Source organism: Cordyceps javanica, chromosome 1 (assembly GCF_051103115.1).
Source record: "Cordyceps javanica chromosome 1, complete sequence".
Taxonomy (NCBI): Eukaryota; Fungi; Ascomycota; class Sordariomycetes; order Hypocreales; family Cordycipitaceae; genus Cordyceps; species Cordyceps javanica.
This window is the reverse complement of record NC_139295.1, coordinates 2,931,669-2,955,205: the sequence shown is the minus strand read 5'-3', so window position 1 is coordinate 2,955,205 and position 23,537 is coordinate 2,931,669. Positions and strand designations below refer to the sequence as shown.

Genomic DNA, 23,537 nt, shown 5'->3' with positions numbered 1-23,537 from the left:
GGCTTGACAATTGTGATGTGGTAGTGCAGCCACTGGTGCACCAGCCACACAAACTTGGGTACCTATCCTACGCAGGTAGACTGATGGCAAGGCAAGGTACCCCGTACCGAACATCTGCCTAGGTTAGGTAAGGTAGGTAAGTACTCAGTAGGTATGGGCGGGCGGGTACCTGGCAACAGTGGCTTGCGGGAGTACCTGGAGGTACTGCAACCTGTAGGGAGGTAATTTCCAGGGTAATTTACCTGAAGGAGGAGTTGCTTGCGAAGTGCTTTTGAAGCACCTACTTACTTATTAATAGCTGGTAAGTACGTATGTACCCACGGATAATCCGTACTGAGTACTACGAAGGTACCCAAGTATCTACCTACTACTAGTAGAAGCAGCCACGTAGTAGAAGTTAGCAGCAGTCTAAGAGTGGCTTGATGGAAAATGATCCCGTCCAAAGGACTTGTTTACGACGGAGAGCTTTCAGTAGTAAGGAAGCCTCTTTTGCCCATTTATCCGTAGATTACATAAGTAACAACCCGCTCCTTTTTTGGTCCCTGTGATGGCGGCGCGTCGAATGGTGCAGCTGGCATTTGGTCCTTGTATTATTATTAGTTGTGCTAGCGTGTAATAGTAATAATACCACTCACTACGGAGAACTCCGGCACTGCTACTCAGTACTATTACTTACTGAAGAGATCCTGGCAGAAAATACGACCCTCCAGTAAGTACTCCGTACCAGTATGGCAGCCAGCTGGAAGCCTACCTAACTAGGGATCAGTACTTGCGCAGTAATCTGTAGTTCGTCTGGCGTAGTGGATACAGGGGTGTGTTACAGGCTTGGCTTCAGGGACCCAGTCCCTACAAGTATGTACCTTAGGTGCTCAGTAGAATATCAGGTAAGGGTGTGTATTTATGAATACTGTCAGAGATAGAAGGAAAACGAGAAACCCCCCCAGACACGTCATTAAAACGAGAAAAAAAAAGAAAAGCCAACAAGGAAAAACATAGACGGCACGTGTGGCGTGCATGTCTAGATTCTTTTGTTTTTTTTATGAAGGAGGCAATGTGTGGGTCACCATACCTTACCTAAGGTAACTGCCCCGTAAGTACAGCCTGCCAAAGTCGCGCCCGTTATTCTTATTATGGCATCCCATGTCTACATGGCTTTCTGGGGGCGTGGAGCTTGTAGAACTCAGCCAACAGCCGGGTCCACGTTTCTCCTCCTCCAAACTTTGGTTTTCCTTTATCTGTTGTCTAATTTCTTCACCGCGCTTCCCGTAAGTTTCGTCATCTCATACATTGGCCGATCCGAGTTCTAGCAATACCTTCTGTGCCTGTTTTTACTGACTGTTCTGCGTTCCGTGCCTACCTGTCCAGGTACCGACCTAGGTAGCTTCATACCTTATACTGCTTACCCCTCCAAAACCCCGCGCCAGCTGTCCCTTGTCCCACTCCGCCGCTTTCATCGACCCCGACCTCAGCGCGTACTTTTATCACAAGAAGCATCCGCCGCAGCTATGGATGGAAAGATCCTCGCGGCATCTGCCAAATATCCCATCGCTGCTGGCCATGTATACAAATATGGCACCGCTGGCTTTCGCATGAAGGCTGACCTGCTTCCCAGCGTCAGCTTCCGTGTCGGCCTGCTGGCTGGCCTGCGCAGTCGCAAGCTCAACAGCCAGGCTATCGGTGTCATGATCACTGCCAGTCACAACCCCGCTCCTGATAACGGCGTCAAGATTGTCGACCCTATGGGTGAGATGCTAGAGCAGGAGTGGGAGGCTTACGCCACCAAGCTTGTAAACTGCGCCACTGACCAGGAGCTCCTCGACACCTACAAAGCTCTCGCTACCCAGCTTAAAGTTGACCTTAACGCCCCTGGACGTGTAATTTATGGAAGAGATACTCGACCCTCCGGCCACGGTCTCGTTGCTGCACTGGCTGACGCCCTTGATGCCACCGGGACGGAGCACACCGACTTCAAGATCCTTACCACCCCTCAGCTTCACTACCTGGTTCGTTGCGTCAACACCGAGGGCACTCCCAAATCCTATGGCAAAGTCAGCGAGGCTGGATACTACGAGAAACTCTCCGAGGCCTTTGTCCGTGCTCTGCGTGGACGCAAAATCCAAGGCCAGCTCATTGTGGACTGCGCCAACGGTGTTGGTGGACCCAAGTTTACCGAGCTTCTCAAGACGATTTCCAAGGATGTCACGGGGTTCGACGTCAAGGTGGTCAATGACGATGTGCTGCGGCCAGAAGTACTGAACCTCGACGTAAGTAGTAGATCTGTAATCGTCAAGCCTACCATCACTGATGCTGACTGTCTAGTGTGGTGCCGACTTTGTCAAGACGAGACAGCGCAACCCCCCCAGCCCCAAGCCCGTTCCTGGCGCCCGATGCTGCTCTTTTGATGGCGATGCTGATCGTCTCATCTACTACTGGATCGACCCGGATACGGGCTTTTTCATGCTTGACGGCGACCGCATTTCTTCCCTCTGCGCCTCCTTTATTGGTGAGCTTGTTCGCTCGGCCGGTCTCGCAGACGATCTCCGCATCGGTGTTATACAAACGGCGTACGCCAACGGGGCCAGCACCAAGTATATCGAGAAACTTTTGCAGCTTCCCGTCGTCTTTACTCCCACCGGTGTCAAGCACTTGCATCACGCCGCCTGCCAGTACGATATCGGTGTCTACTTCGAGGCCAATGGCCACGGTACCGTCGTGTTTTCGCAGGATGCCTTGCGCCTCTTTGGTGCCAAGGCGCCCCAGTCCCCGGCCCAGAAAGACGCCCTCGACACTCTGGCTGCCATTGGCGACCTGATCAATCAGACTGTCGGCGATGCCATTTCTGACATGCTCATGGTTGAAGTCATCCTCGCCCACAGAGGCTGGACGCTGAAGGACTGGGCCACTACGTATACGGACCTTCCCAACCGCCTCGTTCGTGTCGAAGTGGCCAACAAGGATGCTTTTGAGGCCACTGATGCTGAGCGTCGCCTGGCGAAGCCGGATGGAGCACAGGACGCCATCGACGAGTGCGTTAGAAAATACACGGCGGCGCGATCCTTTGCTCGGGCCAGTGGTACCGAGAACGCATGCCGCGTCTATGCAGAGGCTGCCTCACGCGCGGAGGCGGATGAGCTGGCGAACAAGGTTGCGCAGATTGTCAAGCAGTTTGGCTCTTAGGAGATGGTGGCTCTTGATGAGGTTGGAAAGTATTTGATGAACATTGAGGTAAAGTATCGCAGCTTTGCCCACGGTGCCAGTATGATTGCACACGAAAAGGGGGCCGAGAAAAGACGTGGCAAAACAATTTTAGTCGCATGAATTAACTATATATTGTTTCCCCCCAAGCGTTGGTAGCGCCTCGTGATGACGAGTAGAACAAATACAAGCTTACGTTTAGTGAGAGGCGAGAGGCCGTCGACCTACTAGTGGCCGTACTGGCGCTTGCATACATTCACTGAACATGACCAATAAACATTTGGCGCAAAGTATCATTCCAGTCTTTTGGATATTCATTTGAGCCATGTGTATAATATGTACCTGTGACTGCTGGTATAGGAACTTGGTGGCTGAGCCAGATTGACGAACCCCGCCCCGGAGCCCCTGTTTGAAGACTGCGCTAGGTGGTCGAGGCCGTCTTGGAGGAAATTCTATACGTAGTTGGGGTTTCAAAATAGTCATTAATAATTCTGCATCGGTGAGCAAGCAAAGACGGAGTCGGGAGATTCCCATATCCTGTACGCGGTGGGGGGATCTGAGTGGCTATTAAGTGTTATTACCTTTTGCTTATTCTTGTTGTTGTTTGGAAGAACAAAACCAATCAAATTTCCCCTCCCTTCTACTCTACTATTTCTACGTTTCAAAAATACGCGACTTCCCTGTCGACCACATACGTCCGGCCTCGTATTCACTGGCTCCTTGGGGATCCGCCACGGATCTGGGCCGGTGATTACGACATGGCTAATAAAATTTCCCTATTTTTAGGCCCCCCTCCTTCCAAAGACAGGACAAGGCAGCAGTATACTTGTGCAGGTATACGTGAAAATATATGGATGCCGAGTTTGCCACCGCGTTCTGCACAATCGATTCTGTTTTCTGTTTTTCCTACTTGCTCCTTGCACTTTTGCGCAGTCAGCGTAGTGAGCCCTCTCCTAGGCCCAGGCTCTTTTAATTTTACTCGCCAGACCCCCCCCCCCCTTCTCCCCACCCTCTTTCCTTTCCCACTAAGAAGTGAATCCCTGCACTACTGACGTCACTTTTGAGCGACAAGCTTCCCAGCATCGCAAAGCTGGTTGCCGGGGCAAGAACATGACAGCGAGGCCAAAGACGAAGCTCAATACGGCATTGCACCCCCCCCTTTTTCGTCTTTTTCTTTTTTTTCCCCAAAGGGCTAGGTCAAAGCTATCAAGTATACGGAGCAACGCTATCCCATTCAGGCGCTCCTGCGGGCCGAGTACCCTATTTTCCGGGTGTTCTAAATATAGATCGAGCGATATATCAGTAAGCATCTCCGGAGTAGTCTAGTCACCGCTCTGTGTGATGGGGTCTGTACTTGGAACAGTCGTCTGATTAAAAGGCGTTAACCGCCGAGATATTATATGCAGGTTGAATTGAGATGCAAAAATAGAGCAAACAAGGATCGTGGATATATATTATGAGGGGCATACAGGAGATGTAAGATTTTCAATGCCATTCAAATCAATCGAGTCTATGAGTGCTCCTCTTCACGAATTGCCTCTTTTTTTTTTGGTCATTCGCTCTGGCGATGCAGTGATTCTGTTTCAGTTGCTCGTATGGATCCACCCGGATCCATAGCGAGACGACGTGGCGGGCTTTTACTTTTGACTCATTATTATTGCTCTTACTGCCTAGATACCGCCAATTGTGGCACAGTGGTGCTGCCTGATAGCCCAATCTCGGCCCTTGCCACAAAACTCAAAAGACACGCCGGTATACACCCGAAAGATTAAATCATCAAGAAAATAAAAAGGTGGAAGAAAAGAAGAGAAAGTTGAGAGGGTTGAATAGGCCAGGATAAGGTTTCAAAAGAGCTAGAACAAAAAACAAAGACAAAAAGAAAAAAAAAAAGAGGCCAAACCGTGCTCGCTACCAAGATGATGACAAGAATAATAGAAGCATCAAATTTTATGCCTTGTTCTTCAAAAGCTGCCTCAGCCGAGCCTCCATCTTGTCACGGCCGGCCTCGGTCTTCCACACGTGCGGCGGCGCGTCGTCGACAATGTCCCACTTGAGCAGCTCGTCCGTCAGCCTGGTCAGGTCGCGCTGCTTGGCCTCCCAGCCGTGGTCGTCCTTGATGTGCTGGCCGGAGCTGACGACGGCGAGGGGCACGGAGCGGTCCTGGATCTGGCGGCTGCTGCCGACGTCGCGGCGGGTGAAGGAGCCGAGCACCAGGCTCTCCTGCAGGCGCGCAAAGATGTGCTTGGAGGTCTGCTGCACGGAGCGGCCGTAGACGCGGTCCCGGCTGGAGCGGCCGCGGAAGAGCGCGCCGGGCAGCTGGTCGAGCCCGAGGGGCGACAGGACGCCGCGCAGCCACAGCAGGAAGCCGCGCCCGGGCGACGCCAGGGGCCCGAGCAGGTCCTCGTGCAGCGGGTCGACGAGGAGGATGCCGCGTACGTCGCGGCCGTGGCGCGCCGAGAAGACGCGCGCGTACAGCGACCCGATGCCCGCCGAGGCCAGCACCCAGGGGCCGCGCTCCCCGGCCACGGCGAGCGCCTCGCTCAGCGCGTCCACGGCGAAGCCCGCCGAGAGCGGGGACGGCGCCGTGTCGGACCACGCGATGCCGGGGCGGTCCGCGAAGCAGTACCGGCCGATGGAGCCGTTCTCGAGCGCCGCTTCGGCAAACTGCCACAGGCCGTCCTCGACCGGTCGCTCGCCGCCCTCGAAGAGCACCGTCGTCTGGCGCGCGCCGTCCGCGGCCGCCGCCGTGGCGTTGCCGCCGCCGCCCCGGCAGTGGACGTGGATGCGGTACTTGCCCCCGTCGACCCAGTAGAGCGCCCCCGGCGGCGCGAGCTTGGCGTCGAGCGCGCGCAGGATAATGGTCAGCGTCGTGAGCACGCAGGCCACCACCATGAGGGTGTAGCCGACGCTGGACAGGAGCACGGCGAGCCACTCGCCGAGCGTGCGGCGCGTCTCGGCCCGGCCCGTCAGCCGCTCCTCCTCCTCGGCCTTGCCCCATTTCACGGTCCGGTCGACCAGGATCGTCCACAGGCTCAGCAGCAGCGCCCAGACGACGCTGGTGATGCCGACCCAGCCCTCCTCGTACCGCGTCTTTTGCACGGCCAGCAAGATAATCATGTTGACCATGAGCACGAACTAGCGCAAGAGAGAGGGTGAGGTCACTTGGTTAGCCTTTTTGTTTCTGCCCACCAGCCATCGTACGTGTTTGCACGTGTCCGTTTTGATATGATGAGAGAGAGACTTACTGCCATGACAAGGGACAGGATCCGGACAGACCGCGACGGCACCTCGAAGAAGAGGAGGGTAAAGAGCATGTTGGCCAGCGCGAGGCTTGCGAAGCCGTAGGCGTAGAAGCCGCCGCCCCGGACGTGGAAGCCCGGCAGCGTGGCAAACGTGGACACGAGCACGAGCACCCACCAGAGAAAAGTGACGAGGGCAAAGATGATGGTGACCCATCGCAGCAGACGGATGCTCCAGAGGTTGAAGGGCGTCACGGCCGGGTCGTCGGGCGTGAGCATGCCGCGGCTCGAGTCGACGCGGTTCGGCAGCAGCCGCGTGTGCTCATCAGGCGGGAGCCTGTCGAAGTCGTCGTCGCCGTCGCCGTTGGCGGACGAGGCGCCGCGCGAGCGGTCGGCGCTCTTGACGGACTGCGGCATGACGGGCTACTACTGAAGCTGCGCTGTGGTAGTTTGTATGCGGTGTCGCAACGGCGCAAGTTCGAGGTGCTGCTACTACTAAGCTTGCACGTTGCTCAAGAGACAGCCTACACCTGGTTACCTAGGTCAGGTAGGTAGATGCCTTTTGATGGATGTCCTGCGGTGACAATGCAAGATTGAATGTTGATGCAGCCGGACAAAGCGCACGAAGCTTGTAGTAGGTATTATATGTAAAAAGCGAGTTGTCAAAAGACGGGAAATTCGAAAAGCACGGCAATATCTGGGACATTAAGGTTCCTGCTGCCGCGCTTCGAAAAGTGCCGGTTACGCTATCCTGGGCTCCCTCCCGATCCTCTCTGTGCGCAGCTCACCGAAACAGGCTGTTGTGCAGAATGTAAACGTCATTCAACCGTAGTGGGGGCCGCGAGGGCCGTTCGCGGCCAGCAGGCGAGCGTCCCGGCAAGCAAACTTAGTCTTGACCAAGAGATGAAAGAATACTTACAGCCCTATCAGCGAAAAACAAATCTGCCTAGTGATTTCGTCTTCACTTCTTGCCGGTGATGAGAAGCGCCGAGCCGTCGAGCCGCCCCTTTCGATGAATCCCACCACAGAAGCGACATTTCGGTGCTTGTTGACAACAACAGCCTTGCATGCAGTGACCTCCCGCTTGTGAGCCAATCAGGAATGGGCGGGGCGATTGAGTTGGCAGATTCAGGCAATTTATTAGTGCGTGTGTTAGCGGCTCTCTGCCTTGGTCCTGGCTGCGATTGAAGCATTCCCATCAATCGCATCGAGGTTTCATGGGGGGGGGGGGGATCTCCAAGAACGTCTCGTCTCGAAACTGATCATCTATGCCAAGATTGCATTCTATGTAGCGACGGAGCTCACTTGCCTACTACTCGGTAGAAAAAACGACGCGCAAGCGCACGTACACACAATACTTGCCCGTCAATCTAGAACACACCTCTCACGTCATGCACCATCGAGTGCACGGTCACTAAGAGACATGCATACCACAGCGCATGTATTAGCCAATCAATATATCAAGAGCCCATCATTAGGCGGGTATCTGAATAAATGTACACAACCGATTATCACGGTACTACAGTTCCGACTCGGACGGCACACGTCTCGCCCGACGTGAGAAACCTCATCCACCCCCCAGCCTGCCTTAATTCTCCCACGGCGCTACCTGGTTGATCTCGCGTATGCTGGGCGCGATCGAGGAGCCGCCGCTCGACACCGACTGCGTGGAGCCGTGCTTTCGGTACTGCGGCCGGTCTTGTAGCTCCCGGGCGAGCCGCTTCTCCGGCGTCGGCCCTGACGTCGACGTTGTCGTGCCCGGCGGCAGCGTACCCAGCGGCAGGTGCATCTTGGCCGCCGCCGCGGGGTCCTTGGGGTTGACGCCGTGCTTCCGGAACGCCTCCCGCTTCTGCGTCCTCATCGCCTGCGCCGACGGCTCGCTGACCGAGAGCCACGTCTTGACCGAGCCGAGCCACGTCTTCTTGTCGCCGCCGCAGCTGTCGCTGCCCGAGGAGCGTCGTTCGGTGCCGGCCCGCAGGCCCTCGCAGTCGGAGCTGCTCGACGTGGACCTCGACGACCGGTGCCGTGGCGCCATGCTTCCGGAGCCGCTGGGAGGGGCCATGCTCTGCGACGCCATCGTTTTCTGAAGACCTCAGAGACGGACTCTACTATAACCTGTCGCGAGTCTGGGTACTGTTCACTCTCGGAATGAGGCTCAAACCGTAATGTTGATGTTGTTGACGGATCGGCACCAGCAGGCGAGACCTGGTAATGATCGGCAAGCTGCGACACTGGCCAGGGTGCAGCAAATTTGATCTGTATCGCGCAATTCCACCACACCAGTAAAAGCAAGTGTAGTTTTGGATCTCCAAGACGCAGACGATCTGCTCTTAAAGCTGTTGTGAATGATGGCAAGTGAGAGCGAGGCAGAACAACAGATGAAGGATTGTTGGGCAGCCAAAAGACCAGGCGAGGGAGGGCCAACGGCGGACAAACACCCAACTCTTTGCCGCACAAAAGTAGTAAAACAATAGCCCGACAACACCAGGAGTTATCGAGTGGTGCTGGCCGGGTTCGCACAGACAGTCCGGCTGTTTCTTGGGACGACGCTAGTGGTTGGCTTCCTCCAAGCAGCCAGCGAATCTCCGTGGTGGAATGGGATGCCGAGTCAAAGGGACTGCACGTTGCTTTTCTCATTCAATTCTTTGGCGAAATGGTCTAGGTTAAATCTGGAGAAAAGACAGCACATGGAAAGGATGGTTCGAGCCCTTATACCTCGCGACTTGGTGGAACCGGCTGCGACGGCAGACCTTACCCATTGCTTGGATGCAGGTACTTTCGCGAGCGGGATAGCCCAGTCAAATGATACGATACGTACGTATAAGGCGCGTCTTTCCACTGCAGCTCCCATATCCCCGATCCATGCGAGTGGGATCATACAGGACCGTGGCGGCGGGCGGGGGTGACGGAGACGAGGCTTGCAGCACTCGAGCCCTCCAACCAGTATTTCCAGAAATAGTTCCCCCGTACGGAGTACTCAGGCAATAAACAAGCCGTGGCCACTCCCCTGCCGTGCTACAAGTATAGGAAACATGGGCTCTAGGGAGCCCATGCGAGCAACCCTGTAAAGAAGCTTGCAAAATGCGCGGCAAAGTAGTTTGGAATGAGGATGCATGTGCAAAGTACCGGCAAGCCAGCCACATGGAGCAAGGGCTTACATGCAGCATGCAGCGCGCAGTTTCGAATTATTGATTTCGAGGGCTGCCTTGCCGCACCCAAAGAGGTCTCGGCCTCCCTGTGTTTGCAGAAACGCCATCAACAAGGAGATGATGCAGGCGGGCAGGAAAAAGAAAGTTGTGCTTTTGAAAAAAAAAAAAAAAAAAAAAAAAAAAAAGGAAAATGGAGTCTAAAAATAATTAGCCCCAATTCTCAGAGAAGGTGACAAAACACAAAGATAGAAACAAAAAAAAGAACATGGAGAGAATCCGTGAGCGCATCGGCTTCTAGCCCCTCCCCCTCCTAAACAAGAAAAGTAATCAACAGAGCCGTGACATATTGTTTCGCGCATCGCGAGAGGGAATCACTTTGCTCCCCCCGAGAGGGAAAGCTGGTGGCGTTGAGACCATATCTGTCTTGTGGACAGCTGAGAGGCGCAGTTTGTGACAGGTAGCGTGATGTAGACTTGGCGTATGTTTGTCTACGCGCCTCTGCTGGTATTCAGCCTCTCATATTAAGGAGTTGGAATATTGCGAAAGACATGCATGACCAGAGACTTCTTGGACAGCCATGTACATGAAACATTGCGCCGGTTGTCTGCCCTCACGAACATGTGGCTGTCGGCGACCAAGTGCATCCATCCAGTGGCAAAGACCGCACCACCAGTGCTAAACACCTGAACAGGCCGAAAAGGATGATACTCTGTTGGTGTACTTTTACGCGGTTCCATTTCGGAATGCATACGTTGAGTCATAAACGATAAGTCTATTCACAAGTCCCGCGCCGTATTGAACAACCAGCTAGCAACGGCTCGGCGTATCTCAATTCGAACGCCGCAAGCTAGACTGAATAGAAACTTGCGACGATCTACTTCTTGAAACGGATCGGGGGATGGACATAGCTGAAGCCGGATCGCCCGGGTCTCGTCGGCCGTGGGCTTGAGGTCGTCCATCTCTGAAAGCCCGATGGCACCGCGTTCATTGGCGTCTTTCTGCGCATCGCGGAGGTCTGCGCCCGATCCTCGGTCTGGCCTGAACTACAAACCGCCGCCATTTCATCCCCGTCTCGTCTATTTTGCAACAACATTTTTTCTCCACATAATCATCCAGTCGGATTGTTGTGCCGGGAGCCGAACCAAGTGACGGCAAAGCTCACCGGGCGGATGGAGTTTCGTTGTAGCGACCTGTCACGGCAGAGCCACCATAGAGGCAGTAATATTGTGCGACTCGTCTTGTTATTGACCTTATCGTACTCTAGTGGTAGACAACCGTCCGAGTTTGTATATTATCCTTCCTATTCGATGCACGCATGAATTAACACAGAATTGCCAGAGAGCCAAAATACACAAGTCAGCAAGTCAATGTACACAACGGGGTTGTGCGGCCCGGATGCCACACATTTCGTCCATTGGGCTCAATCCTTGTCAAGTGAAATACTGAATACCTGTGTGTACTTTGAATTGCCTGTAGTTGAAACGATAAAAATATGTATAAATGACTCCCTGTTTGTTGGGCTGCCCAGGTTCCAGAATATCGGGCCCATGGACCCGGCAAACACATGTGCCGACCGCCGGAGATGGCAACCTATATATGTATAAGCTGACTTGTCCGCACGTTTTCTACTTTTTTCTTCATTGGCTGACATGTCCGAACTGACGCCTGTTTATTCACACACTTTTTTTTCCCTTCAATTCTCTTTTTCTTTTTTGGTTCTGTCAGACAAGTAGCAATGCCGAGCGTGGAATTGACGGAGCGGCAGGCGCATGCCGAGGCGGTGATGGCGACGGCTACGCCCGCAGCCGATACCGAGGCCGCTGGTGACGAGATACTTGTCGACGATGCGGACAGCCGCGTGGAGCAGCAGCTCGCGCCCGTCGATGGCGGCATAGCCGCCTGGCGACTTTTATGGGCAGCATTCATGTTTGAAGGCTGTCTTTGGGGTGTGTAAATCCTCTCCTCCTTTCCCTTCCTGTTACTACTCCGCCGACAGGTTCCCAGTGATATATATATGCGGGCGATGGGGGCGGTGGCTAACATGAGATTTCGCAGGCTTTCCGCTATCCTACGGAGTCTTTCAGGAATACTACTCGACCCTGCCAGAGTTTGCCGGCAATCAATACATTGGGGTCGTCGGCACCATTGCCTCTGGCCTCGGCTACATCGGCGCGCCGGTCGTGATGCCGCTGATCCAGCGCAACCAGCGGTGGCTGCGGCCCATGATATGGACCGGCTGCAAGTTCTTGCCCCCAACCTGCTGCCTAGGGAGAGCACCTTGTCCTTTCCCTTGCTCGCTCTCTCTTCTTGCCCGTGTAAAGCCCCAGCATTCGTGTAAAAGCTGACCGGAAACCCGTCTGTCCTAGGGCCCGTGTGCATCCTCAGCCTCGTGGCGGGCTCCTTCGCCACCACGCTCGAGGCCCTCATCCTCACGCAGGGCGTCGCCTACGGGCTGGGGTTCCTCATCTTCTACTACCCGATCCTGCACATGGTGAGCGAGTACTGGGTCGCGCGGCGCGGCATGGCCTTTGGCATCCTCTGCGGCGCGTCGGGCATCTCGGGCACCGCCATGCCCTTCATCGTGCAGGCGCTGCTCGCCCGGTACGGGTACGCGACGACCCTGCGCGCCGTCGCCGTCGCCCTCGTCGTGCTCACGGGGCCCGTGATGCCGTTCCTCCAGGGCCGCCTGCCGGCCGCGCAGCGCCGGGGCCCCGCGCCGCGCGCCGACTGGCGCTTCCTGCGCAGCGAGCTCTTCTGGACGTACTCGCTGTCGAACCTGCTGCAGGGCTTCGGCTACTTCTTCCCCGCGCTGTACCTGCCGTCGTACGCGGGCGCGCTCGGGCTCGGCGAGCGCAGCGGCGCGCTCCTGCTCGCCGCCATGAGCGTCGCGCAGGTCTGCGGCCAGTTCGCGTTCGGCTACCTGTCGGACCGCAAGATCTCGACCAACGTGCTCGCTTCCACGGCCGTCGCCGTCGCCGCCGTCGCCTGCCTGGCCATGTGGCAGCCGGCGCGCTCGCTGCCGCCCCTCATGTGCTTCGCCGTCGCGTACGGCTTCTTCGCCGCCGGCTACACGGCCATGTGGGCGCGCATGAGCACCAACGTGTGCCGCGGCGACGTCGCCTCGGCGGCCATGGTGTATGGTCTGCTCAACTTTGGCAAGGGCCTGGGCAACATCTTTGCCGGCCCCATCGGCGGCAACCTGGTCGCAAAGGGCGGCGGCCAGTTTGGCGGCGGTGCACCGGCGTATCGCTGGGTGGTGGTGTTCACGGGTATCTGTATGCTGGCGAGCGCCGGAACGATTGCGGCCAAGTATCTGAAAGATGCTAGAGTGCTTTTGAAGGTATAGACCTACGGGCCATGTATCTTCGATATTGCCGCTTTCGGCTTCCAGGGCTCTTTAGTCATGATAAACTGATCTATATGAAGTATTCGTCCAATAATCTAATATCTTGTCACTTTTTCTGGAACCGCCTCTACAATGCAATAATTTTTTAATATCTTGGGATAAAATGTAAATTCCCATCATACGGATTTATTACACACAGTGTTCTCGTTATGGTAAAGGTAAGTACGGTCGCTCCACGCATCCACACATCCACATCCTTTCTTTGGCAACCTGTTTCCGTCATTGCCCCGCTGTGCCTACCCTCTGTATAGTGCTGCCTAGCGATTTGCCTTTGATCAATAATCGAAGAACCTGCCAGCCTCGAATTTTTGACAACGCTATCTATCACCAGACACGATCCTCTCCAGACCATCAACTCTAGACCAGAGCACAACAGCGGCACACAAAAACAACCGACAAAAGCGACACTCGCGCACTCCGACGAGCAAGCCATCTGTCCCCCCCCAGAAGCGCCCAGCGGTCGCGGCGGCCGTCCCCGCCAAGCTTCCAACCCCGCCGCTCAAGCACCTGCAGCGCGAACCGCGCGTCGCGACGACCCCCTCAAGATGCCTGCGCTCACCATCCCGACGGACAAGAACGCCCCTGCGACGGCCGCGACGGCCGCGCCGGCCACGACGGCCACGACAACGACGTCGCAGCCACGCGCCGCCTCGCCACCCAACGGGCCGCCCATGTCCCCCATCACCCCTCCGCTGCACGCCACGCGACTTCCCGGCGACGGCAGCACCGCCTCGTCGCGGCAGCCGCTGACGCACACGACGCAGCAGACGCCCGCGACGCTGCCTCTCGCTCCCGGGCCGGAGCCCATCGACTTTGACGCCAACCCGGACACGATCGCGCTCAAGTCGGCCATCGCCGTGCTGCAGCTGCAGCGCCAGCGCGCCACGGCCGACATTCGGGCCCTCAGCAGCGCCAAGGAGGCGGCCGTCGACGACCCCGAGGCCTTTGTGCAGGACCTCGTCGCCGGCAGGGTCAACCAGCCCGCCGCCGGGATCCGCGGCGCGACGACGTCCGACGACGGCGACGGCGACGGCGACCAAGAGCAAGAGCAAGAGCAAGAGGACACGCCCGCACAGCAACGGCAGCAGACCAAGCAGTGGGCGACGCTGCCGAGACCGCAAGACGTCGTGCGCTGCCCGCCCATCAACTGGTCGCAGTACGCCGTCGTCGGCGACTCCCTCGATAAGCTGCACGCCGAACAGGTCGCACGGCCGACGCAGGGCACGCCCGCGGCATATATCCCTGGCCATGCCGGCATGTACGAGTTCAGAGGCGGCGATGGCCGCCAGGAGGCCTATCAGGGTGTGGCGGTCCCCTATAACCCGGTCAAGGACAGGGTTGACAGGAAAGCCACGAGCAAGGCGAGAAAATAGACAGTTTTTTCATGTATATGCGCTATTTTTTTTTTTCGGTGATCTTATAGCTATGAACGGGTATGGCGTTGCGGATTTTCGGCAGAAGAATGCCAGGAATGATATATGAAATAGACGGCCCATCGATTTGTCCTATCTAAACTGCTAATGTGTATCCATCCACTATCGAGAGAGTGATCCACGTACATATTCCGTAGAAGCCGAATCATCCCCTATCAACTGGACAACACTGCGTTGAAAAAAAAAAAGCCCACTCCCTATTCTCGGCCCGATAATGAAGAGGAATGAACCGAGACGAAGAAAATCAATAGCCACTCGCCCCGTACACTATATATCAGCTTCTCATTGCAATGACTGGGGGCTCGAGAGCATTATCCCTCGCGGGGTAGTAGCAGTCACAACGAACACAGCGCCATCTGCCTGTAAACGCCTTCCAAAGTCTCTCTTGTTCCTGGGTATACCTTATTCTGGAAAATCCCTGCCGATATGTGTCAACGATATGGCCATACTTACCAAGGAGAAACGACCTACTCCATGCTATCTTGCAAAGACCGGCGCAGCCTGCGGTTGTATTGCTTCTTCTCATCGGGTACGTGACTCCAATACAGCTTGCTTGCTTCGGGATGGATAATTTTCCGCGGGTCGTAGGCCGGCTGGTCGTCTTCTAGGACTGCTAGAATGGCTTCAATGTGGCCACGCACGTCGCCTGCAACGCTGGCCGGCGGGTTGTAGCAGTATGTACCGTCCGGTGCAATCTGATGGTGGAAAATTTTGGATTGAAAAATCACGCGCGGCTGCTCATTGGGGAAGAAAGGGCTAAAGTGCAGCTTGACTCGGACAATACCACCATCAAGATTGGTCATGGGACGCCCGAAATATGTCAGAATCCAGACGAAAGCGTTATCATTGTCCAAGGTCACGCTGTGCGGCACATCTCCGCGCTGGAAATAGGCAACCATCTGCTCAAATTGATGGCGCAAGTTGACAGCCACAGTCGAATCACTGAGCTCTGCGCGGCGGCCATCTTCAGCCCAGTTAGTGAGCTCATCGTCCAGGGCTTTTTTGATATTCAAGAGGCGGCGCTCAAGATCTTTGTAGTTGAACCTTCCTTCCATGCAGTTGCTGCCGGCCGCTTCAAAGGGCATAAGTGTGAAAACCTCTCCTGCATTGGTCTCCGATAGACCAAGTCGAATAGCGGCCAAGTAGGACTCAAAATACCAGAGAAAGCGTCGTTTGCAAAGGTCTTTGAACGGTTCGAACGGTATTGTCGACATGTCGACGTCTGAGTCCTGGATTGCAGCATCTCCATCTCCCGGCCGAGGTAGCGGTATTCTAGTCCCGTCAACTTTCAGACCCAAATAACCCTCTAAACGCTGAATGACAGATATTCTCAGACTCTCATGGCGAATCTATCTTGTCAGCAGAAATTCCCAGGTGTCAGAAATATCGCCTACTTTTTGCACGTAAGCTGCTTGCTGCTCCTTATCTTCTGGACTGTTGGCATTTTCGAAGCCAGGCTCGTTTTCGTACGGGTTCACGGACATCAGACTCTGGATAGATAGCAGGATAGATTCCAGACCCTGGGCGGATGACCATTCTTCGCCTCTTTCACCCCTCCAAGTCCTTGACGGAGTTAGCTCAGTTCACAGCCGTACACGTCGAATCGTACCCTAAAATGGACCTGCAACTGTTAGTAAACATCGCATAGAGACGAATATGGGGCTACACACAGGCAAACCTTTCCGGTGGAATAGATGTTTGGATTGAAGCGACAGCGTCCTCCGTTCGTGGTGACACACTGCACGTTCGGTGCGGTTGAGGGGTAGGCTGTGGTTGGTCAATACATTGCAAGCAGCAAGAAACGGGCATTGCATACACTTGTGAAACTTGATGGCGAACTGTGATTCAAGGGTTAAATCGAGCTTCATTTTGGGCGTGCTGACGACTCACTTCGAAAAATCCGAATTCGTATGGGGTTTCGTGAGGCCCAATAATGAGCGCCTTTACGTTGCGCACATCAACGTCCCGGCAGGCGACGGCGATAGCTAGGTAAGTTAGCGTTGAAGAGGCTCTTTGCCTCATGGCAATCAGGACGATAGAAACGCACCGAGATCAGAAGATCGTTGTATGTCGGCCAACTCCTAGAGAACAGCAAATGTGAGCGCTGCTCAACGGAGACCAGGCCAGGACTCACCTTTGTGATGCGGATTATTGACTGATCCATCGTGGCGACCGCGCGCGGCACGGGAAATCGAAGAGAACCAATGCCAAAACAGGACTATATAACCACAGACGCCGAGTAGGCAGCAAGCTGATTGTCAACTGTGGTTTACGAATTGTTGAGCTTGACTAGTGGCAGCGTGCGAAGTAGCACGGCGGCAAGGGCGGGGGCGGGGCAGAGGCTGCCGTGATTGCAATCGGCGCGAAGATTAACGATGGGCCGTGAACAGTGACCCTCGCTTCTTTTTGCAGTGTCCAATGGTAACAAATATGAATCAAGGATATCAAGGCCAAGAGTTGGAAGTAGAAATTGGTGCAGAGGGAGATATCCAAGGGAAGAACGCCAGACGCGGGACCTGGCAGCCAGGCAACCGCTGCATTAATCTAGTGCAGCGAGTGTGTCTGGCGTTTGCACTACTTACTACCTGTAACAGAAGCGGTTGTACGGAGTAGTCGAGTGCAAATCCGCCCTCCCTATTGTTAGGTCTGACCCACGTTCTATTTCACGTCTATCCCGTCAATCATAGACCGCACCCATACTCCATTACAGTAGGTAGGCCCTCAAGGTAATGAAAACGGTTCGTAGGCGGCTATCGGTGCAGCTCAGGTTAGGCAAAGCGGCCGTCTGGTGGCGGGGCTTGCAGCTGCATGTTGGCATGGATCCTTCAACTACTTAATAGTATACTTACCTAAGTAGGTATCAGGCTACTGAGTAAGGTAGGTAAGTACCTTCAGCATAAAGCACGGGCTAAGAGGTACCTACTTACCTACGGATACCAAGTACACCATAATCCTACCTAGGCAGCATCGTAACATTGATGCATAATTGCGCAGATTTTATTTTATGTCTGTTTTGCAATGTTACATTTCTACTTTAATATAGCCCCTGAGCTGATAGCAACTCTAACAGCTTCCCTCCCGCCAGAGCCAATGGCAAACTGAAAACATCAAAGTGCCTAAGTGCTTGGGTAGGTAGGTAGGTGGCCAGTGATATATTCCTCGTATTTCTGGTCATACTCTCCGATAATGAGGTAGATCTCATGACGATTCTGCGAAATCAGCAGTCGTCTTTTCTTTCTAGTCCGAGATGCCCGCAGCAGACCTTCGCGATTGCTACCATGTTCGGCAATCCAACTGGCCATCTCCGCGGTTTCTCGGCGAGGGGTTGATTCAGTGTGTTGTTTCCTCGCAAAGGGCTTAGTTTCGCAAATGGCCAGAGTCTTATGAAAGTCAATTTCTAAATTCCTGTAACAAAGGTATCCGTCAACCTGGGCTTCCATAAGGTTTGTATACTTCGGGTTGAGGAACCCCTTCCTGGAAGTAACTGGTTCTGGTAGTGCTCGTAGGTGCAAACCCATTCGTGGAAGAATCCAGCTGAATTGAGGCATCTCTGTTGAAACTTCTTTCCTGACTTCCTTGAGCAAGAAAAAAAGAGCCGTGTTGGGGTACATTTCATCAATGGACGGCCGATTGAGCTCCGACCTCTCGGCCATGCGGTGAATATCTACCCGCGGAGTGCCGTAGACGGCCGGCGCAGCATTTGCAACACCGAGCAGTGTTTTTGAAGTCCGACATCTTCCAGACATGTGTACAAGCTCACCACAAGCCCGTAAGTAGCTGCCTCGTAAATGTCACTTGTCACGAGGCTCGCTTCTTTCTCCGTTGCCAAGCCCCATAACCGCCTTGTATCTGGCCAGGCTTCGTGCAACGACCGCAGCCACCACACAAAAAGAGGCATGATTCTTTTTCCGCTGCTTTCTCAGCCCATTCCGCACATTCACTACGCAGCTGGTGGGAGGGTGATCATTCTCGGCCCACCTGACCGCCGGTCAGCGACAGCAGATTTCTTTGTAGGAATCAACGTGTCAAATTGACCTGAAATGGCGATGTGAGGCGCACGGCTGGCACCATTATTGCTAGAAGCTTCTAGAAAGCGAGCAAACGGCTGATACAGTGTTGAGCCAATCGGGGCGGAGGCCATCCAGCGCAACATGAGCCAAGCATCTGGCGGGGCCTCGACCCCCGACAGGTCAAGTACGCGAGACTGCCGGAGGATAAGCCGGTTAAGTTTCAGGTCAAAGTGCGCCTGTGTGATTCGGGCGGTTTCGTTGCGGAAATAGGCACAGACAAGGACAGGCTTGGTGTGATGATGAGTGAAGCAAGCCCGTTGTAGCTGGAACTCTGTCATCTTGACGGCTGCTTCTACCTCTGACCGGGCGGCGGCGACGCTTTCAGCAGGGCACATCGAATCAAGCATAGCGCAGACTGAATGAGGCTTATCGACTCTGGAGGTAGCAAAGTATGCCCAAGTACCTCTGTACTCATGATCTATATTGTCCAGCGTGTTCCAGTAGAACTCATACTGTGGAAGCTCGAGACCGATTTGTTCGTGGATAGCATCCCGTAGGCAATGCCAGCGACTGCTGCCAGTTCTATCGCGACTGAACGAGTTGCCATTATCAAGACTGGGAATTCTAGAAGTCAAAGTGCAAACTTACGCTGCGGGCTCCCACACGTTTTCCTCAATGCTCTCGAGGCTCAAGAGGCGGGTCTTGAACCAGTCGAATCGATATTGTGCTGAGTCTAAGGCTAGCCAAAGTGAGGGCTCGCGTCGCGTGTAGTCCATCCACTCTGAGTCTGTATATCCGGAGTGTGATTCAAAGTCGAGGCTGCGCCGTGTCCAATCACAGGGGCTGAAGAAGTGAGAAGATGCGTTGCCCGGGCTTGGGGCGCCAAGGTTGTCAATGTCAAGCATGGGGCCGCGTTGCAGCCCCAACTCCACTAGTTTCTCGTCCGAGATTGTGTCTGTGGTGTCCTGGCGGAGGGTGCTGTATACTGCTGTCCAGCGTTTCTGTTGGGAGTGCTCCAACGCGAGTCGCCGCGCGGCACCCGCGTCTGGACCCATGGAGCTCCTGTGGCAGGCCATTTTTTTTTTCTTTGGATAATATCAAAGTATCAGTAAGGCTTGAAGGGGTTTTATTTGTGTGGTTCGATTTACGGAGGGGAATGTTGCTCAATGTTGAGCCATGGCTTGTTTGATGTTTGCACGTTTGTGATACCTAAGTAAAGTTGTGTGGTTGCGAAAACAGTTTGTTTGTTGACGTCGGCGGAGCAACGACGCGGTGACGAGGGCAAGTTTGGCCAAAACGCCAAGTCATCAGCAGAGAATCATTTGACAGGAACGCAATTTACAATTACTTTCTGCCAAGGTCAACGCGGCCATACTCAATTATTGTTGTCCCGTTCTGTTTTACAAGCGTTTCTCGAGCTACTTTGTCCAGTCGCTAACAGATCTGTTGAATCAATGGGGCCGACTTCTCCAAAGCCATCGTCAATAGAGCGATCAGAAACATACGCCGAGTTCACGCAGACACGAATATTACTGCCGTCGAATGAATATTATATTCATCCGCAAGTTCCTATATCTCCTAAGAGGCCTTAAGTTATACTATTACTATTAGCTAGTCCGTATTTAATACTTGGAATGATTATATTATTTATAAATCTACGTAGGAATAAGCTAAGGACTATTATAAAGTCTTTATCAAAAGTGCTGAAGAAAATAATAAGAAGTATAAGGAAGAGAAGAAAGTCTTATTATAAGGACGAGCAGTGGGTGTGTGGCACGTGTACTGGTAGCTACCTAAAAGTACCTTAGGTACCTTGTATTTCTTTTGAGCCCCGCCCACTGTCAGATCTGCCAGGGCACCTCGACTCCTGGAGCACGCGAGAGCGGCTGTCGCGTCACCCGCAACGCGTTAATGGATTTTCATATTCTTGGCCCTCGATTTCACCACCTCAACGTCACGCATCTCCCAACAAGCCTTGGTGCATAGCTGCGCGCCCGTAAACTGCCACTCGTCAACACGTCAATGGCCTCGTTCTTCGATCTCAAAGCTCGCAAGGCTGCTGCGGCCACCAATGGCGGTTCCGAGCAGAAGCAGAACAAGGCCAACGACGGCCGCGTCCAACCCTGGGTTGAGAAATAGTGCGTTATCAGGTCTGGGATCCAGTCGCATACGTAGCTTCTAATACGTCACAGCCGTCCCAAGAGTCTTGACGACGTTGCTGCTCAGGAACATACCGTCACCGTTCTGCAACGAACACTACAGGCCGCCAACGTAAGCATTCAATCCGAGCTCCGATATGATACGTATTGATTTCCGTGGACCTTTAGCTGCCTCATATGCTCTTCTATGGCCCTCCCGGTACCGGCAAGACCTCGACGATTCTCGCTCTCGCCAAACAGCTCTATGGCCCCGAAATGATGAAGTCCCGTGTCCTGGAACTCAACGCCTCCGACGAACGCGGCATCTCCATTGTCCGCGAAAAGGTCAAGAACTTTGCGCGTATGCAGCTCACGAACCCTCCTGCCGGCTATCGCGACAAGTACCCCTGCCCACCTTTCAAGATCATTATCCTCGACGAGGCCGACTCCATGACACAAGATGCCCAGAGCGCCTTGCGCCGCACCATGGAAATCTACAGCAAAATTACCCGCTTCTGCCTCATCTGCAACTACGTTACCCGAATCATTGATCCTCTGGCCAGTCGCTGCAGCAAGTTTCGCTTCAAGAGTCTCGACCAAGGTAGCGCCAAAAAGCGCCTCGAGGAGATTGCCACCGCCGAGTCGGTACCCCTCGAGGACGGCGCAATTGATGCCTTGATTCGCTGTAGTGAGGGCGATTTGCGTAAAGCCGTCACATTTTTGCAGAGTGCAGCCCGCCTGGTTGGTGCTGGCGTACAGCCCAAAGACGGCGATGGTGACGATGCCATGGAGGTGGACAAAAAGGCGGTTACAGTCAAGATCATCGAGGACATTGCTGGCGTGATTCCTAACAAAACGATAGCTGAGCTGGTTGCTGCCCTGCGCCCGCGCGGCTCAAATGGCTCATATTCTGGCGTCTCCAAGGTGGTAGAAGACATGGTGGCGGATGGCTGGAGCGCTGGGCAAATGGTGTCGCAGGTAAGCCTCGTCCTCCTTCTCAAACATACCCCATTCTAACGACTGTAGCTGTACCAAGTCCTCATATTTGACGAAACGATTCCCGATGTACAAAAGAACAAGATTGTCATGGTCTTTTCCGAGGTGGACAAGCGATTATTAGACGGCGCTGACGAGCATCTATCGATCCTTGACCTGTCTATGAGAATATCCTCAATTATGGCTGAAAAGTAATCACTTACATTACGACTTAAAGTCTTGGAAGTTATAGAAAAAAAACTTGAAAATCGACCAAGCAAGCAATCTAGAGCAAGGGTGTATACAGTAATCTCATCATGGTCCCTCCTGGCCCAGCAAGCCCAGGTTGCCTCGCACTTTTGCCCACGGATCCGTCGAACTTTGTAATTGAGCCTGGCTCCCTTTCCGCGTATGTCTCTGAGCTCTTGGCGTGTTTGCTCCCAGCCACGTGTCTTCTTCGCCCACGTTCTCCTCGCTGCTTAGGATGTCTTTTCCGGTAATCTTGCCTATGCCTTGCAGTGTGCCCATCAGTCCTTCGAGGGCAACCTGGCCGCCTTCAACCGTCTCCGCCACAGATTCTAAGGTGGCAATCTTGGCGGCATCAGCGGCATCGCTCCAGGGCATTACCTGGCTGGCGATGCTGGTATGAGATGCCGAATCCGTACCTGAGCGGTAGCGGGGGGCCTCTCTTTGGGAAATCGACGACAGCAGATGGCTTTCCTCGGCCAGGTCTCTGATTTTGCGGCAATTCTCTTGGGAGGTCTTGTTGAGGAGAGACGTTATGTGCGTTCGGTATGCCACTGTAGCTCTCTGATTTGCAGAGGTGTCAGCGAGAGAGGCCAGATATGGCGCTACAAGATGATCCATTGGCAAACACGCCGGTGACGCGTAAATCATCCGCTTTGTAGATTTGGTGTTCCGCGAATTTTGCGCAGGTAGCTGTGGTTCGTTTACGGCCATTTCTAAAAGAACTTTTCTTGCTGAGACGTAGAGCGCGTACTTCTCCTTAATGATGTCCAACTGTGCCTGGATGGCCGCCGCGTCTGTCTTGCCGCGGCCCCTTTCCATGGAGCTGTCGCTATCCGCTACAGCCTGCGCCTCGGGTGATGCTTTTCCGAGCTCCGTCTCAATCCAATGGATAAGCTCGTCGCGCGCCGCGCCTAGCGCCATGATCTTCGCCGTATGGCTCGGTGGCTGCGATGCGTGACGCACGCGCTGCCTTGCTTCTTGTAGGAGCTGATCCTCTTGCTTGAGGAGTAGCTTGGCGCGCAAGACGACCTTCTCCAGCTGCTTGATCTGTCCAGGTAAGTCGAGCGGCGACGAGCTCTGCTCAATGACCATGGTGTTGATGACGTCTCGGGGCACGGCGGGCAAGGCGGGCGTCCCTTGAAATATGCGGTTGGTGTCTACAAACTCGTGGTCCGCCGCTGGCTGCTCCAGAAGTGTGTCGAGGGTCTCTTGTATCGCGTACAGGCAGTCGCGCTTCTGGTGCAGCTTCAGCAGGGCCACTCGATCATTTAGGCCCAACATGGCGGACGGGCCAGTCGCCGCCGCTGCCGTGCGCAGTTCTGGGGTAGTATTATGCCGCGCTGCCTCGAACTCATCTCGTGCATTGATATTGTCCTTCAGCGCGTCTAAATATTCCCTGTATACGCCGTTCTCAGTCGTGAAGTCGATATTGCCAGCGCCATCGGCATCCTGCCCGTGCCTGCGCCCACTGGCCAGGGCTAGCGCTGACTTGACGGGACCGCTCTGCGTGCATTCACCAATGTGCGCGGCCAAGATACGCCGGATATAGTTGACCTGTTCACGAGATTTTATATATGGATTTAAGCCGCCCTGTAATCTCGCTGCGAATTCATCTTTTTCTTGCATGATGGTGCCGTGCCTCGCTGATGCAAAGGTGAAGAGTTGGCCACTTGCTCGCGACGCTTCTCCATCACGTGCAGCTCAATGGAGGCCACGGAATAGTTCGAACATTTGAGCCGAAAA

At 54.4% G+C, this 23,537-nt stretch overlaps 8 protein-coding genes across 8 annotated transcripts; 3 read left to right on the top strand and 5 right to left on the bottom strand.

Moving 5' to 3' along the window:
* Nucleotides 1–1,505: 1,505 nt before the first annotated feature.
* On the top strand, nucleotides 1,506–3,177 carry V2A60_000894 (phosphoacetylglucosamine mutase PCM1; the record flags this gene model as incomplete). The annotated part of the gene is made up of 2 exons (XM_083252260.1): nucleotides 1,506–2,264; nucleotides 2,320–3,177. 2 exons carry the CDS (start codon nucleotides 1,506–1,508, stop codon nucleotides 3,175–3,177), a joined length of 1,617 nt encoding a protein of 538 aa, XP_083108386.1.
* A 1,965-nt stretch (nucleotides 3,178–5,142) lies between these two features.
* Nucleotides 5,143–6,851, bottom strand: V2A60_000893 (uncharacterized protein; the record flags this gene model as incomplete). Its single annotated transcript, XM_083252259.1, has 2 exons — nucleotides 5,143–6,330; nucleotides 6,441–6,851. 2 exons carry the CDS (start codon nucleotides 6,849–6,851, stop codon nucleotides 5,143–5,145), a joined length of 1,599 nt encoding a protein of 532 aa, XP_083108385.1.
* Nucleotides 6,852–8,022: 1,171 nt separating this feature from the next.
* On the bottom strand, nucleotides 8,023–8,511 carry V2A60_000892 (uncharacterized protein; the record flags this gene model as incomplete). The annotated part of the gene is made up of 1 exon (XM_083252258.1): nucleotides 8,023–8,511. The coding sequence occupies one exon, from the start codon at nucleotides 8,509–8,511 to the stop codon at nucleotides 8,023–8,025; it is 489 nt and encodes a 162-aa protein (XP_083108384.1).
* Nucleotides 8,512–11,318: 2,807 nt separating this feature from the next.
* Nucleotides 11,319–14,362, top strand: V2A60_000891 (uncharacterized protein; the record flags this gene model as incomplete). The annotated part of the gene is made up of 4 exons (XM_083252257.1): nucleotides 11,319–11,529; nucleotides 11,639–11,821; nucleotides 11,950–12,923; nucleotides 13,337–14,362. The coding sequence occupies 4 exons, from the start codon at nucleotides 11,319–11,321 to the stop codon at nucleotides 14,360–14,362; spliced, it is 2,394 nt and encodes a 797-aa protein (XP_083108383.1).
* A 527-nt stretch (nucleotides 14,363–14,889) lies between these two features.
* Nucleotides 14,890–16,586, bottom strand: V2A60_000890 (ubiquitin-conjugating enzyme/RWD-like protein; the record flags this gene model as incomplete). The annotated part of the gene is made up of 8 exons (XM_083252256.1): nucleotides 14,890–15,771; nucleotides 15,817–15,985; nucleotides 16,032–16,043; nucleotides 16,093–16,189; nucleotides 16,239–16,260; nucleotides 16,313–16,407; nucleotides 16,470–16,503; nucleotides 16,557–16,586. The coding sequence occupies 8 exons, from the start codon at nucleotides 16,584–16,586 to the stop codon at nucleotides 14,890–14,892; spliced, it is 1,341 nt and encodes a 446-aa protein (XP_083108382.1).
* A 1,776-nt stretch (nucleotides 16,587–18,362) lies between these two features.
* Nucleotides 18,363–19,508, bottom strand: V2A60_000889 (uncharacterized protein; the record flags this gene model as incomplete). The annotated part of the gene is made up of 2 exons (XM_083252255.1): nucleotides 18,363–19,023; nucleotides 19,081–19,508. 2 exons carry the CDS (start codon nucleotides 19,506–19,508, stop codon nucleotides 18,363–18,365), a joined length of 1,089 nt encoding a protein of 362 aa, XP_083108381.1.
* A 946-nt stretch (nucleotides 19,509–20,454) lies between these two features.
* Nucleotides 20,455–21,761, top strand: V2A60_000888 (replication factor C subunit 2; the record flags this gene model as incomplete). The annotated part of the gene is made up of 4 exons (XM_083252254.1): nucleotides 20,455–20,559; nucleotides 20,635–20,703; nucleotides 20,760–21,548; nucleotides 21,597–21,761. 4 exons carry the CDS (start codon nucleotides 20,455–20,457, stop codon nucleotides 21,759–21,761), a joined length of 1,128 nt encoding a protein of 375 aa, XP_083108380.1.
* A 99-nt stretch (nucleotides 21,762–21,860) lies between these two features.
* On the bottom strand, nucleotides 21,861–23,420 carry V2A60_000887 (uncharacterized protein; the record flags this gene model as incomplete). Its single annotated transcript, XM_083252253.1, has 1 exon — nucleotides 21,861–23,420. One exon carries the CDS (start codon nucleotides 23,418–23,420, stop codon nucleotides 21,861–21,863), a length of 1,560 nt encoding a protein of 519 aa, XP_083108379.1.
* Between the last annotated feature and the right edge of the window lie 117 nt (nucleotides 23,421–23,537).